This window comes from Pituophis catenifer, unplaced genomic scaffold (assembly GCF_029215685.1).
Source record: "Pituophis catenifer annectens isolate HBS135680 unplaced genomic scaffold, rPitCat1.0.hap2 SCAF_5, whole genome shotgun sequence".
NCBI lineage: Eukaryota > Metazoa > Chordata > Lepidosauria > Squamata > Colubridae > Pituophis > Pituophis catenifer.
In genome coordinates, this window is record NW_027256885.1 from 61,072,891 (window position 1) to 61,089,760 (window position 16,870).

At 43.0% G+C, this 16,870-nt stretch overlaps 2 protein-coding genes across 3 annotated transcripts in view; one reads left to right on the forward strand and one right to left on the reverse strand.

Moving 5' to 3' along the window:
• Positions 1 to 1,182: 1,182 nt before the first annotated feature.
• Positions 1,183 to 14,234, forward strand: TUFM (Tu translation elongation factor, mitochondrial). Its single transcript, XM_070944769.1, is given in 15 exon segments — positions 1,183 to 1,281; positions 2,998 to 3,190; positions 5,683 to 5,729; positions 5,838 to 5,903; positions 5,906 to 6,002; positions 7,285 to 7,451; positions 7,696 to 7,766; positions 7,768 to 7,795; positions 7,906 to 8,067; positions 8,153 to 8,283; positions 8,393 to 8,499; positions 9,214 to 9,365; positions 13,739 to 13,861; positions 14,026 to 14,101; positions 14,104 to 14,234. Coding segments are annotated over 15 exon segments (1,611 nt in total). The 3' UTR covers positions 14,196 to 14,234.
• Positions 14,235 to 15,918: 1,684 nt separating this feature from the next.
• The window catches only part of ATXN2L (ataxin 2 like), an 88,133-nt gene continuing 87,181 nt past the window's right edge, over positions 15,919 to 16,870 (reverse strand). For both annotated transcript variants that reach the window (XM_070944511.1, XM_070944510.1), the window contains one exon: positions 15,919 to 16,808. In XM_070944511.1, coding sequence (XP_070800612.1) covers positions 16,759 to 16,808 — 50 coding nt within the window. In that variant the 3' untranslated portion in view covers positions 15,919 to 16,758. The remainder of the gene's footprint in view (positions 16,809 to 16,870) is intronic.

Consider the following 16,870-nt stretch of genomic DNA (forward strand, 5'->3'; position numbering starts at 1 on the left):
AGGAAGGGGACAAATGGAAAACTGCTTTTAACTGCCCGCTGGGATGTTTCCAGTTTCAGGTGCTCCCTTTCGGACTGCAAGGAGCCCCTGCTGTGTTCATGCAGTTAATCAACGAAGTACTGCATAAACACCTTTACAAAGGGGTGCTGGTCTATTTGGATGACACTCTTATCTACACCGAGGACATGGACGACCATGTGAGGACCGTCCTGAAAAAACTTAGAGCTGCTGAACTGTATGCCAAACTATCCAAGTGTGAATTCCACCAAAACAAAATTGACTATCTGGGATACCGCATCTCGCATGAGGGAATAGAGATGGATCTGGAAAAGGTCCGGGCAGTTTTGGAATGGGCCCCACCCCGCACCCACAAACAACTACAGAGCTTCCTGGGCTTTGCTAACTTCTATAGACAGTTCATCCCCTCGTTCGCCAAAATCGCATTGCCAATTACAAATCTTCTGAAGACAAAAGGAGAAATGAAACCAAAGCCCTCCCGGCCCCTCAAATGGACTATGGACTGTCAGGCGGCATTTGAGAAACTAAAACAGCTGTGTGCTGCTGAACTGGTCCTTAAACATTCTGACATGGACGCCCCTTTTGTTGTACAGGCTGACGCCAGCGACGTAGCAGTAGGGGTAGTGTTACTACAATCCAATGCAGAAGGAAAGCTGCAACTCTGTGCCTATACCTCTCGTAAGCTAACGGAGACCGAGAGGAGGTGGGCCATATGGGAGAAGGAGGCTTTTGCGGTTCGTTGGGCACTGTTAACGTGGAGACAATTCCTTGAAGGAGCTAAGCACCCGTTTGAGGTGTGGACTGACCACTAAAACCTAGAAGCTTTGAAAACGCCACGTAAACTGTCCCCAAAACAAGGCCGCTGGGCTCAACACTTCAACCGATTTAATTTCTCCCTGCGCTACCTTCCTGGAGGGAAGAACTTCATGGCAGACGCCCTTTCTAGACTGCCGCAATACAATAGTGTTAGAGAGGAGGTGATTCGGCCAATTATCCCCTCAATACAACTAGCTGCACCAGTAGTTACTAGAGCCCAGGTGAAAGCAGATCCAACTTTTTCGGACGTCTTGACTAAGCAACTACAAGAAGCCCTAAAGACTGATGAGTGGTTTCTGGCCCATTCAAATGAGTGTTCTTGTGGCTCGCCAGCGGCCTGCGCGGATCATGGCTGATCCCGACGACGAGGAGGCTGGTGTGGTGTTGCACCAGCAGCCGGCACAGATGGCGCTCACGTCGGACAGCGAGGAGGCTGAAGGGGATGTGGTGCCAGAGGCAGAGACTCAGCCAGGGCCTTCAGAACCTCCAGAGGCTCCTTCAAGTGGAGAGAGCGAAGCGGAGGAGCCTCTTCTCAATGCTCGAACATGCAGGGCTGCCAAAAGGCAGGAGTGGCTACTCAGGAGGAGGAGGTCTCCTCGAGAGTAAGGCTTGAGGATAATTGGCCACTCCCTTAGCCTATTTAAGTCACATGCGGTTAGTAAGTTTCTTGCTGGAAACAACTTGTAATTATCATCAGAGCATTTTTTGGAAAAGTCTTATCGTATCTTGCTTTCTGGGCTGGTTGCCAACCTTTGCCAGACTTTGGTTTATTCTTGCTAGTTAATAAATTTGATAAGGACCATTGGTGTGTGTCAATATCCTTGGGAATCCACAGCTGGGGCAGACCAAGTGTACACTTCGGGAAGGGCTTGCTTGGGTGGGAGCCAAGTTGTATGTTCCCGCCAGTCTGAGAGCAAGAGTTTTACAGCACGCTCATGATGTCAAAGTTGCTGGGCATTTTGGGTTTGTGAAGACGTTGCATCTAGTTAAGCGGCAATTCTGGTGGCCCGCACTCAAGAAGGACATAGAGACATATGTGGCCAGTTGTCCCGTGTGTGCTTCGGCCAAGAGGCCTCCTGGAAAGCCACCTGGACTGCTTCAAAGTGTTGCCAGACCAGGTGCCCCATGGAAGGAAATCTCCATGGATGTTATTGTAGAATTGCCCGAAAGTGGGGGGGAACACAGTTATTTGGGTGGTTACTGATTTGTTTTCCAAACAAGTGCATTTCATCCCATGTCCCAAGATCCCTTCTGCAAAAACACTTGCAAAAATGTTTATCCAACATGTATACAGGTTACATGGAGCTCCAGAATGTATAATTTCAGATAGAGGAGTTCAATTTACCTCCCATTTTTGGAAGGAGTTCCTAGGGTTGATAGGCTCTGCCCAAGGGTTAAGCTCCACCCACCATCCCCAAACTAATGGGGCTTGTGAGAGAACCAATTCCATTTTAGAACAATATCTGAGATGTTACATAAATTATCAGCAAGATAATTTCAGCCTTCAGTACTTAATTAAATGGAAGGGTTACCCATTGTCAGAGGCTTCCTGGGTGAAGAGCGCAAACATTCAAGCTGATCGCCTTATAGCAAAATTCCATGCAGACCACCCGGGAAAGCCGGGAGGGGGGGTGCACAGCCAGGGAGGGGCTGATGAGACTAATCTTGTTGTGTTTTCCCTATGGGATAGGTGATGTCGCAGAAGTGAAGGGAGAGGGGCCGGATGTCAGCGTTCCAAATTAGGTTTTCTTCCAGCGCTGACATAACAAGATGAAGCAGAAATGAAGCAGAAGCTGAGATGAACTTTTACCTAGTTTTGTATGTTACAGATAGTGTTTCCTGGGAGACGAGGATGGGGGCTACATTCCTGTGAAAAGAACGTGCCGGGATGTAGAGATGGATCTGTATGATGGCCAATGGGACATTGGGGTTGGAGAGCGGAAGAGGAGGGGGTTGGAAGGAGGGGCCAGTTTGGCTGCAATTTGAATCAGAAATGTCGGATTCCGCTATTCTTAAAATAAAAATGATTCATTAGACAGCTTGCGCTTGAGAATGAAGTTTATTCAAGATAGCACCGAAACCTGACAGGCAGATTTACTGCTGTTTGCAGAGGTGGCCTATAATAACTCCATACATAGCAGCACAGGGTTTACCCCTTTCAAGGTGGCTTCTGGCCAAGATTTTGTGCCCATTCCAGAGTTGCCTCAGGAAAAACCACAAAACCCCTCCTTGGTTGATTGGATCAAACAGTTACGTGCCACTTGGTCTGTAACTCGCAAGGCACTGGATGAAGCACATCGGGTTCATAAGGCCCAAGCCGATAAGAAGAGGGTTCAAGCACGGACTTATAAAGTTGGTGATATTGTTTACCTCTCCACCAAATACTTGCAAACTACCCAAAAATCTAAAAAGCTTGGACCCAAGTATGTGGGTCCTTTTCCGGTAGTTCGGATCATTAACCCAGTCACAGTACAATTGGAGTTACCCAAAAATTTGAGGCGAATTCATCCGGTGTTTCATGTAAGTTTACTAAAACCAGAGCATTCATCCCCTTTACGTCCAGACCAAGAACCTCCTCCTGTCCCCATACTAATCGAAGGGGAACAGCATTTTGAGGTCTAAGAGATTTTAGACTCTAGAAAGCATCGGGGTAAGGTGCAGTATTTGGTGGCCTGGAAACATTTCCCATTATCTAAGGCTGAATGGGTGAATAAACGAGATGTTCGAGCTCCTAAGAAAGTACAATTGTTTCACTCCAAATATCCTGATAAACCGTAATGTTTTTTATGTCATGCTCTATTTCTGTGATCTGTTCTGTCCCCGTCTCACACACGCACACAAACAGTCAGCCAGGAGTTAAATAAAACTTGCAGACAATAAATTCCTTCGATAACAGGATTGGCAGCAACCCAGTAGCTGCTTGCCAAGAACTTTACTCACAGGTGGAGGTGTTCCTCCTCTGTCAGATAAACCAAAACAAATACACAAAGCCACAGAATTGTCAAGTCCAGTCCGTATTAAATCCAAGGCAGGCAGATAACGTAGTTTCAGAGATACAATGCGACTCGCTAGTTGTTTAGTTTTGTCCGTCACAGAGCCTGAATGGCCATCACACCCCCTTTTATCCCCTGTGGGGTGTGGTCCAGTGACTCTGCTTAATCTCTGGCATGCCTCCTTTTCTGCTGCGTGCGCTTGTCTCTCCGATGCTGGCGTGGATCCAGCCAAGACCTATCTCCGTCACTGTCCGACTGCGACTGCTCGGCGATACCTGGCTCCTGGCCAATCTCTTCTCCTTCGGGAGACACCTGAGGCATTGCCAGAGAGGAGGGTCCTGGAGAGGGAGGCCTGGCCAACTCCTCTCCTTCACTTTCAGAGCCTTCTCCCTCCGATAAAACGGGCTCGGGGGTCGGAGTCACAACAGATCATCTGTTTTATGACATTTTGGTTTCTTGTAGGAATAATGCCTCTTCTGCAGGAGGGCCGAATGTCAGCCTCTGCTTTCTTGCTTATTGCTTACTTGCTCGGCTGCCATGAAATGGGGGGACGGGGGAGCTATTGGAATTCTTGGGAGGGGGGAAGCGAGCTGGAGGAGAAACGAAAGTAAAACTTTGCTGCAGCGGTTTTCTTTGAAGCTGGCTGATAACGTCTGCAGGTCAACAGTCGTGGCATAGCAAGAGGATGACACTGCCAGACGTTTGCTCCCACATGACCCCTGGAGAACCTGTGGATTGGATGATTTACGATGGACAGTTGGGGGGGGGATGCTTTCTATATGTGATTTTCGTGCCTTTGCTTCAGACCTTGCTTTTCTTTGACTGCATTCAGTTCTTATCCAGTAAAAGCTACCTTTCTCTATGAAAATGGAGTCGGGGTTTTTCTTTCTTGGATAATGAAAGGAGGCCGTCCTGACAATAGGAGAGGCCTCTGTGCGGCAAGCCTGAGGGAGAGAAGGGGATAGGATAGGAGATGTTTCTGTGGGGCAAGGCTGAGGGCGAGGAGAGGAGACGCCAATCGTAACTACTCATTAATTTTCAAGCTGTGTCGATTTATCAAGCCCGATCACATAGTTTCGTAGCAGAGCATGGGTATTCAGCTAGTAATATATATACACACACGTGTGTGTGTACATACATACACACTTCAATCTACACTTCAGTCTATACATTTCTGCTCGGGGACCACTGTTACCATGATTTGGAATCTAGCTACATTTATGGGAGAGATAAATTGATTTTTACCCCAAAGAAATTTTGTTTCCCTCTCCTGAGGGACATTTCTGTGATTTTGTGTTCCCTCTTGCTGTATAACAAATTCCTTTTGAAAAGAGTCTTTCTGCAATAAACAGTTCTGAAGTTTTGTGTGCTCATTTTTTTATTAATTGCTAATTCTGAATGAATTTCTGCCACTTACAATATCTCATCACAAAATGAACAATTGAGAGAGCCAAATGTGTTTAATGTAGATAAGATGAAAGGAGAAAATACAAACTAAGCTGCTTTTAAATATGCTATACCATATTTTTGTGTAATGTACTGTATACTTGCTCCTTGGAAAAGTTCTGCCCTGATCTAGATAGGCTTTTCAAGTTACATGAAGTTCTGAGTATATATGTTTTTTGTTATTGTTAAATGCCTATACTGAGGGTTGTATGTAATGATACAAAAAGGGAAGGAATGGAATTGAGAACAAGAATGTCCAAAGATAATGGTTTGGTTGGAAGTATAACTATTTTAGTGGGCTATGTGAAGTACAATTGGATGTTTGAATGTGAAGCAGTGTAGTGCATAAATGCAGAATACCATAAGCTAATGAGATTCCTATCACAATCATTGTATTTGTGTCTTGTAGGCCTACATGGCTGCCTGTCTCAGTACTTGTAAAATATACTATCCAAGGTAAGAAACATTTTACATCAGGGAGTGGAAAAGACAAATGTTGTGTTGATACAAGTTAAGAGTCAGAAATTCAGAGAGATTTTAATATTGCTACTTGTCTTTTTACAGCCACTAGTACATGGCACAAGGTTCTGTGGACAAGAATTCCCAATTCAATGTTTTGCAGTTGAAGCAAAAAAAAAGTATTTGTAAGGGACAAACTACATGTCAACATTGGAACAATTGGGCATGTGGATCACAGCAAGACCACATTAACAGCAGCCATCACTAAAAGTGAGAGTTGGGGAGAGATGGGCGCAGTTGTTAAGAGACCAAAGAAAGAAAGGATTTCTTTTTTTATTTGCTAGAGGGCCATTGATTTAAAGAACCACCAGTAAAGTATTGGAGCAATTGACTAGGCTGATCCAGAGCTATAGGTAAACAGGATGGTCTAAAATTAAAGCATGATACTAAAAAATTTCCAGGGGTTAGTTTTTTTGTGTTGGGTGCTCTCACGTCTAGAAACTGCTTCAACCTTTCTATTTGGAATAAAAATGTTACCCTTCAATAATAATCTTGATTGATGGCTATCACAATGTATTTGAAGGTGTTAAGCAGAGGTGGGTTTCAGCAGGTTCTGACCAGTTCTGGAGAACCAGTAGTGGAAATTTTGAGTAGTTCGGAGAACCAGTAAATACCACCTCTGACTGGCCCCATCCCCATCTATTCTCTGCTTCCTGAGTCCCAGCTGATTGGGAGGAAATGGGGATTTTGCAGTAACCTTCCCCTGGAGTAAGGTGGGAATGGAGATTTTACAGTATCCTTCCCCTGCCACGCCCAAGCCATGCCATGCCCACCAAGCTACATCCACAAAACCGGTAGTAAAAAAAATTGAATCCCACCACTGGTGTTAAGGCTTTTAGACAGCAGAAGTCTTCCAGAGGGTTTCAGATCAGTTCAAGCATCAGAGGTGGGTTTCAGCAGGTTCTGACCAGTTCTGGAGAACCGGTAGCGGAAATTTTGAGTAGTTCGGAGAACCGGTAAATACCACCTCTGACTGGCCCCCATCTATTCTCTGCCTCCCAAGTCCAGCTGATCGGGAGGAAATGGGGATTTTGCAGTAACCTCCCTGCTACGCCCACCAAGCCATGCCCACCAAGCCATACCATGCCCACCAAGCCACACCCACAGAACTGGTAGTAAAAATTTTTGAAACCCACCACTGTCAAGCATAATATTGTTTCAAAGTCTCACATGGTAGACTTAATGCTTTCTCCTTACTTGAGGCTCAGGTAAAGAATTAAACAGTGTGTTTTCCCCCACTTTTATCAACTGCGAGAAAGACTTTGATGCTGTTTTCTTTCTATTAACACTTCTTATAATCGCATAAGGGAAAAAAGGCTGAGATGCATAAAAGTCCTTTTTGCTAATTCAAAAGTCCAGAAAAGGAATAAAAGAACCTTTAAGCATTGTTTGGGTGACTTGTCCCCTTAGACAAGGAATAGTGCCAGCCTTTCAAATATTTCAGTTTAAACACACCTGTGATGCCATGTTCACATTTACCTTTTTCTTCCAGTTCTTTCAGAGACTGGAAGTGCCCAGTACAAGAAATATGAAGAGATTGATAATGCACCAGAAGAAGAGGCCCGGGGGATTACAATTAATGCCTCCCATGTAGAATACTCAACAGCCAACCGCCATTATGGTCACACAGATTGTCCTGGACATGCTGATTACATCAAGGTTGGCTCGAGGAACTAGTATGCCAAGAAACCTTTTAAGAATTCCAATATTCCTATTTTAGAATCCCTGGCAGAAGGTACTTAGTGATTGTACTTGCAAGATATATTTAAATGGATGATTTAAGAAAAAAAAAAGTATCTTTCCCATTTGAGGTATTTTTATGCCAACCACAGTAATATGAAAGGATGTTTTTCTAAGCTTAGAAAAGTGTTGGGAGACATATTTCCCATTCTTTTCTCTATAGAACATGATCATTGGGACAGCACCATTAGATGGCTGTATCCTGGTGGTGGCTGCAACAGACAGACAAATGCCAGACTAGAGAGCACCTGCTTGCTAAACAGGTTGGTTGTGGTCTAAAAGACACAGCTAGTGATCATCTGATACATTTGCTCAGACAGGGCAAATTTAAACAATTTTCCTTTCTCTGCTTTATCCCCTCACACTATTCTAGATTGGAGTGAAACATGTGGTTGTGTACATCAACAAAGCTGATGCAGTTGATAAAGAAATGTTGGAACTAGTGGAGCTGGAGATCCGTGAGCTACTTACAGAGTTGGGCTATGATGGGGAAGCAGCTCCTGTAATTATAGGGTCTGCTCTATGCGCTTTAGAGGTCAGTATTATGTTGCACGAACTCTGCTCCTTTTCTTCCCTTTATTAAAGATGTATTACTAATTCCTGTGGTTCTTTTTTTGTAGAACCAAAATCCAGAACTGGGCTTGAATTCTGTTATAAAGCTTCTGAATACAGTGGATTCATACATCCCTGTGCCAAAACATGACCTTGATCAACCTTTTCTGCTTCCTGTAGAGTGTACTTACTCCATTCCAGTTACCAAACTTTCACATTATACCCTGCACATCCAAAGATGAGAATCCATTAACAGTAGGAGATAGCTATTTTGTACTTCATTATTTAAACTGGCTTTAATTTGTTCTAGGTCGGGGCACTGTTGTAGCAGGTACCCTTGAACATGGTATTCTCAAGAAAGGGAAAGAATGTGAATTTGTGGGTTACAAAACATATTTACGCTCTGTTGTGATTGGTAAGTAGAATCCTCCTCCTGCCCCTTTTTTTTTTTTGCAAGGTTGGTCTTCCAGTGAATTTTTAGCTTAGTTCAGGGGTGTCAAACTCAATTTCATTGAGGGCCACATCATGGGTTGTGTTTGACCTTGGAGGGCAGGGGGTGGACATGGCCATGGTGGGCGTGAAATCTTAAGGTTGTAGAAAAAATGCTTTTAAAAGTAAAAAAAAGTTGGCCACGCCCACCCAGTCACATTAACTCCCACCCCCCCAAGCCATGCCCACAGAACTAGTAACAAATTTTACATTTCACCACTGAGCCCAACATTTATGTTGCTAAGTGAGAATTTTGTTAAGTGAGTTTTGTCCCATTTTACGACACTTCTTGCCATATTTGTTAAGTGAATCACTGTGGTTGTTAAATTAGTAACACAGTTTGAATCTGGGTTTCCCCATTGACTTTGCTTGTCGGAAGGTTGCAAAAGGGGATCACGTGACCCCAGAATGCTGCAACTATCATAAACTTCAGTTGTCAAGCATCCAAATATAAATCATGTGATAACAGGGATGCTGCAATTGCCGTTAAGTGTGAAAAATGGTCATAAGTAATTTTTTTCAGTGCCATTGTAACTTTGAACAGTCACTAAGTGAACTGTTGTCAGTCGAGGACTACCTGTAGTTTTGGGAACTGGGGAGGCTACACAAAATTTGCAGAAATGTGTGTAATTGGCTTCAGGTGTCGAGATGTTCCACAGACAGTTGGATCAGGCATAGGCTGGAGACAATTTGGGCTCTTTGATGCGGTCTGTGAAGCGAGAAGATATATGATGGGGATTGGTCATGTGTAAGCCTGGCTCCATCCAGCCACATCAGAAGATTGAGGCTCAGGTGAGTGAGGGAAATGTGGGAAGGCAGAATACTAGGATGCCGTTTCACATCCTGTAGACGACTGGGAAATAGAGATGTCCATAAAACTCTGGAGCACGTTAACATGTTACTAGGGAATGGCTAGGCTAGTACCCACCTGCTCTCCTACCCTGTAAAGTTGAGACAAGAAGAATTGCTTTGCTTTTATAGGTTTACAGGTGAAATTCAAAAAATTAGAATATCATGCAAAAGTTCATTTATTTCAGTAATGCAACTTAAAAGGTGAAACTAATATATGAGATACACCAGTGGTTCTCAACCTGTGGGTCGCGACCCCTTTGGGGGTCGAATGACCCTTTCCCAGGGGTCGCCTAAGACCATCGGAAAACAGGTTCTGGAGCCCCACCCACCCCCCGCGCTATTCTTACCTTTTATTTGGCCCCACCCCCAATCTATTGCTGCCTCCTGAGTCCCAGCTGATGGCTAGAGGGAAAAAAAAATATTTAAACTCTTGCCGCGGGGCTTCAAAGGGCCGCCCTACAGCTGATCAGTGTTAAAAGAAAACAAATGAGTAGACCGGTGTCTGCAAAAATAAATGGGTAGACCCAGTGGTGGGATTCTACTTCGGTAGAACTGGTTGTTAAGTACTTAAGTAGTTAAGCCAGTGGTTCCCAAAGTGGGCGGTACCATGCCTTAGGGGGCGGTAAGAGGCAAGGGGGGCGGCAGGGGGGCGCTAGAGGCAAAAGGTGGGCGCTAAGTGGCAAGGAAGGTGGCCCCCACCCTTTGGCCTGTGCCTCGCAGCAGTTACCTCCTTGCAAGGAAAAAACAACTCCTTTCAGCTTCAGCATAGGCTAATTATCCCGTTGATTAGATCTGCCTCCCGACTCTCAGCTGATTTGCTCTCAGCTGTTTTGCGCAGGGCTCTGCAGCTTGCTGCAAAGAGCTAAATTGCTGGAGCAGATTTTTTTTTTCTCCTTATGCAAATCAAGCTGAAAACGAAACTGGAAGTAAAGCAGGCTTTGGCTGTTACGTTGGAAATTAACCATAATTAACCAATGTGAGGATGGATTTAAAAATAGATGACAATGGGAAGGGGTATAATATAGAATAGAAGGGAAAAATTAAATTTGATTAAGATTAGAGATGAGGATGAAGGGTAATATTGTTTTTTTTAAAAAAAAATAGATGAGGAATAAATATGGCGAAAAGGAAATATAGAAATTGTAAATTTAATTGAAATGACTAAACAGTTTAAATTTGTGAACCAGCCAAATACTCTGTTCAAAGAAAATACATTGTATGTTTGTACGTGTGTTTCTAATTATTGCTATTTATTCATATTTGTTCTCTTTTATTCTTTAAAGTTTAACAATTCATTCTTTATCTTAATATCTTTATATTTGTTTGGGGTTGCCTTTCTTCCCTTTCATCTTTTTTATTGTACAGCAATCTTTCTCCTCAAACCTACCACCTCTCTTTTCTTTCCTTACTTTCTCTTCCCCCCCTCTTCTTCTCCTCCCTACTTCCTCTTCCTTTCTCCTTCTCCTCCTCTTCCTCCCTCTCTTACCCTCACTCTTACTCTAATTTCCCTTCCCTTCCTTCCTCCCTTCTCTTCCTTCCCTCTTCCATCTCTCTTCTCCTTCCTTCATCCCTCTCTATTGCTGTATTCATTTTCAATTTTATATTTTCCACTATGGAGTCCAGGCAACCCCTTCCAGGACTCTTCCTTTCATTTATCAAGTATATTTCTCAAAATTTCTCCTCATCTTTTTAATTATTAGCAGTATATTTCATCTTATTCCATTTTTTCTATTGAACCCAGTGTAATCATCTTTATCTTTTTTTTCAATTATTTCCTTTTCAATATTATCTCGTTTCTCTTGCTTCTCATTCATCTTTTCTCTTTTTTTTGCAAGATAACCAATTCTCTGCTTCTTTATTTCCCTTAAATGCCTCCCTTACTTTTTGAAACATCTCCCTCAGTGTCTCAAATTCATCCTCCCAATTCTCCATATTTTCAATTTTAAAAGGCTAGGATTTTTAAGCTTATTCTTTTCATTTAAATATGGGGGGGGGGATGCTTTTCAAGGAGCCACAAGGGGGGCTGAGAGCAGAGTCATTCTGACAGTGTCTTTTAAAATTGCTTGGAAGACCCATTTTTTCCCTAACAGTAATGGTTTGTATACTTTGGAATAAAACATATACCTGGAAAAAGTACTTGCAAAACTTGGACAGAAGGAAGAGAAAGGCAGGACTGGACTCATTATCAGTAGCTAGTTAGTTCATTGTTATCAGTGACTCCCACTGATTCTAAACTCATTTTAAGGCTGGGATTGGTGACTACTGAAATTTAAATATTCATCATTGGTCTCAGAAATCTTTGATTTGCGAGGACCTGTCAGAAATCACTTTTTTCAGCCCTCTGGGTAGTCCTTTTGTGCATATGGACTACTCAGAGGGCTGAAAAAGTTATTTTTGACTGGTCCTCGCACTTTTGACCAGTCCTCGAACTTACGACTGTCCTCACATTTTATGTTTTTTTCCCTATCTTGGCACCATGGTGAAGAGAAGCAATTGTGAAATGAGTGACATGGTTAAGAATGTTGCACGGGCATAAATGTGAGGATGGTCATAAGTGTGAGGACCAGTCAAAAGTGTGAGGACCTGTCAGAAATGACTTTTTTCAGCCCTCTGAATAGTCCCTATACACATAATCATGCCCACCCAGTCACATGACATCCAAGACACGCCCACAAAATAAGCCACGCCCACAGAACCGGTAGTAAAAAATTTTAGAACCCACCCCTGGTTGGGGGTCACCACAACATGAGGAACTGTATTAAAGGGTCGCGGCATTAGGAAGGTTGAGAACCACTGAGATAGACTCATTACATGCAAAGCGAGATAGTTCAAGCCTTGATTTGTCATAATTTTGATGATTATGGCTTATAGCTCATGAAAACCCCAAATTCACAATCTCAGAAAATTAGAATATTACATGAAATCAATAAAACAAGGATTGTACATAGAACAATATCGGACCTCTGAAAAGTATAAGCATGCATATGTACTCAGTACTTGGTTTGGGCCCCTTTTGCATCAATTACTGCCTCAATGCTGCGTGGCATGGATGCTAACAGCCTGTGGCACTGCTGAGGTGTTATGGAAGACCAGGATGCTTCAATAGCTGCCTTCAGCTCTTCTGCATTGTTCGGTCTCATGTCTCTCATCTTTCTCTTGGCAATGCCCCATAGATTCTCTATGGGGTTCAGGTCAGGCGAGTTTGCTGGCCAATCAAGCACAGTAATCCCATGGTCATTGAACCAGGTTTTGGTACTTTTGGCAGTGTGGGCAGGTGCCAAGTCCTGCTGGAAAATGAAGTCAGCATCCCCATAAAGCTCATCTGTGGAAGGAAGCATGAAGTGCTCCAAAATCTCCTGGTAGATGGCTGCGTTGACCCTGGACTTAATGAAGCACAGTGGACCAACACCAGCAGATGACATGGCTCCCCAAATCAACACAGACTATGGAAACTTCACACTGGACTTCCAAGCATCTTGCAGTGTGTGCCTCTCCATTCTTCCTCCAGACTCTGGGTCCTTGGTTTCCAAATGAGATGCAAAAGTTGCTCTCATCAGAAAAGAGGACTTTGGACCACTGAGCAACAGACCAGTTCTTTTTTTCTTTAGCCCAGGTAAGACGCTTCTGACGTTGTTTGTTGTTCAGGAGCGGCTTGACGAAGAATACGACATTTGAAGCCCATGTCCAGGATCCGTCTGTGTGTGGTGGCTCTTGATGCACTGACTCCAGCCTCTGTCCACTCCTTGTGAAAGTCCCCAAGACTTTTGAATGGCCTTTTCCTGACAATCCTCTCCAGGCTGCGGTCATCCCTGCTGCTTGTGCACTTTTTTCTTCCACACTTTTCCCTTCCACATAACTTTCTATTAATGTGCTTTGATACAGCACTTTGGGGACATCCAACTTCTTTTGCAATTACCTTTTGAGGCTTTCCCTCCTTGTGGAGGGTGTCAATGATGGTTTTCTGCACAACTGTCAGGTCAGCAGTCTTTCCCATGATTGTGATTCCTACTGAACCAGACTGAAAGACCATTTAAAGGCTCAGGAACCCTTTGCAGCTGTTATGGCTTAATTAGCTGATTAGCGTGGGACACTTTGAGCCTAGAATATTGAACCTTTTCACAATATTCTAATTTTCTGAGATTGTGAATTTGGGGTTTTCATGAGCTGTAAGCCATAATCATCAAAAGTATGAAAAATCAAGGCTTGAACTATCTCGCTTTGCATGTAATGAGTCTATCTCATATATTAGTTTCACCTTTTAAGTTGCATTACTGAAATAAATGAACTTTTGCACGATATTCTAATTTTTCGAGTTTCACCTGTATATCCTGACCAAAGAAGGTGGCCGTCAAGCATCTTTTGTGTCCAAGTTCATGCCAATTATGTTCTCACTGACCTGGAATATGACTTGTCGCATAGAATTACCCGAGGGAAAGGTTTGTATCGCTTTTTTCCCATTAATTTCTTGTGTGTGAACACTGTTGAGTACTGTTTATAACAGGTGTTATCTCAATATTTCTAAACTGTTACATTTCTTGCAGTTGTGGAGGTCTAAGTGTAGGTTGCCATCTCTTCATACCTTTCCTCTTCTTTGCTGTAGGAAATGGTGATGCCAGGTGAGAATGTCTGCCTTAAGCTCATACTGCAGTACCCCATGATCTTGGAACAAGGACAACAGTCACTCTGAGGGATGGATCTCAAACCATGAGCACTGGAGTGGTCACAAAGATACTGCCACTAGCTCCAGGGGAGGATTGCTGGGATAATTAAGTTGCAGCAGCTGGAATTGGATATGAATACTTCCTAGAAAACTGATGACACTGCATCCAGGTCTGCACAGTAGAAGAACGTGGCAGTCTTGGCTCAAAGAAGAGGGTACCACCAAGGAGTGGGGGCAAGGGTGAAAGTTGTTTAAATAAAAATAATTAAAAAGTGAGCATGAGGTCCCCCCCCCCCCCCGAATCATCCTTAGCTCAATGCAGGTGTGCTGATGAAGCTCCAAAACATCTCTGCACCACAAGCACATAACCCTGCTATGCAACCTTAATCCATTACAGATAAGCAGCATGCAAGAGCAGCACATTTCCAATAGAAGTTAATATATGTAGTTTGGGGTTGAACTGTGAGCTGCTTCGTGCTCTGGGCTTTGTTCTTTGCTTGCAGACATTTCGTTACCCAAATAACATAATTTTGGAGCACCAAGAACCCCACAGAAGCATATTTGTTATGTTTTTGTGCTGCCATACATAGCTGAAAGGAAACATGAAATCACAAAGAGCCTTGATAGTACAGTGGTCTACGCACCCTGTTATTAACACAATTTACTGCTGGTTCGAATCTCTCCAAGGCTCAAGCCTTCCATCCTTTCTAAGGTAGGTGAAATGAGGACCCAGTTTGTGGGGGCAATAAGCTGACTTTGTATAAATATACAAAAGTATGAAGGCTATTGCTTAACGCATTGTAAGCCGCCCTGAGTCTCCGGAGAAGGGCGGCATATAAATCAAATTAAAAAAAAAAAAAAGTATTGAAAATGTAAGAAAAAATATCTGCATTAAAAAAAGTGGAGATGGGAATTATTACTGTTGTTTTGATTGGAAAGAAATATAGCAATAGCACTTCGACTTATATACCGCTTCATAGTGCTTTTACAGCCCCTTCTAAGCGGTTTACAGAGTCAGCATATTGCCCCCAACAATCTGGGTCCTCATTTTACTGACCTCGGAAGGATGGGAGGCTGAGTCAACCTTGAGCCGGTGAGATTTGAACTGCCAAACTGCAGCTAGTAGTCAGCTGAAGTAGCCTGCAGTGCTGCAGTCTAACCACTGTGCCACCTCGGCTCTTCCAAATATGATTTGGAAACTAGCTAAAGTGCTCATTGGAAGGAGTGAAATGCATCGCTTTTTATCTGTTCCCCAGCAGTATTTTAACTATGCATTGACAAAGATTTTTTTAAAGGTGATGTTAAATACTATCAACCATACACAGCCTTATTTTTTTGCAACTAATTACATGAATCACTAACAACAGTTTGATAAAATTTAATGTACAAGTTTTTAGCCTGATTAAGCATTGCCAACCTGTTTCACAAATATGACCATCAGAATTATAATAGTTGAGAAGGGATTAATATTATCCTTAATTCTAAAGTTTGTTTTCTTCTATACTTAATGTTTTTTCCTGTTTAAAAAAGGACTTTTCCTTTGCTCACCACTTCACAACTGTTGGTTCAGATTACAGCTGTAAGGTTCCTATATACAATGCCAGTTCCTTTATACCTCAGACTGACTAGCCAGGATCAAAGTAAGACTATGACACTTTAAGCAGGTTGACAAATGAAAACTGAATTTCATTGAAGAGCAGCAAAAAGCTCACAACACTCAACCTGTGCTTATTTTAAAAGAATTCACAGATGGGGTGACTAGCTGAGGCATAAAACCAGGACTTTTAAGTGATTCAAAATGGTATCTACAAATAAAGATTTAACACACCAGTCACACCATCATCCTTGTTTTCTTTTTTCATAACTGAAAAAACAATAGTAACTAAGACTCCTGCAGAGGCCAAATTGAATTATGGCACAAATGTACGGTTTCTGCCCATTCCCAAAGTCCTTAAATTTAATGTGTCATTGATTCCAATAAAAACATCAATTAAAATTTTAATTTGGTGTGTAACGGCATTCACAGGATAACCCCAGCACTAAAAACTACTGCTTTATGATCTGTTTCACTGTCACTCAAACTACTAATCCTTGGTGATCTATTTTCAGAGAGGAAAATTATGCTGCTAGACAATAATGCTGAATTCCAAAACAGTTCTTCAAGTCTGGTTGAGCTAAGTATGCTGGACAGGTCACAAAGTTTTCCTCTCTGATGCTGCAGAACCACAATTAAGGATTGTTGCTTACAAACTGGCCCTCCCACACATTCACCCCAAGGCCAACATTAGTTAGTTTAAATTTTTATTTTAACTTTTTAAATATTTTTACTTAATAAAAGGTCAAGATTTGTCCATATGGTCATGTCCTTGTCAAGTTAATGTGGGAAAGTGGCATTTGTTCTAGGAACCCCAATGGAGTTATAAATAACAGAAAATAAACACTGCCCTCCTCTGGGCAATGGAAAGGGGTCTTGCTCCATCCCACTGGTCAACAATACCCTGGGCAGGCTTCACTAAACCAACAGAAAGGAAGGTGCTTGCCAAGAGGGGCTGGGCCAGACTGCATCCCTTCAGGGGCCTCTGCCTTGGGCACAAGGGATGGCCCAGGCTTGGGGGGTTCAGCAACAGAGCCATAGCTGGCTGGGGTCTCAGGTCACAGGAAGAAGCATGGACATCAATTCCCAGGGGTATGGAATGGAAGCTGCTGGGAGGGATGAGACTGAACTGGAAAGAGAAGAAAGAGGCAGTGAGGACCACAAAGGCACACCAAAATCCAAAACAGTATT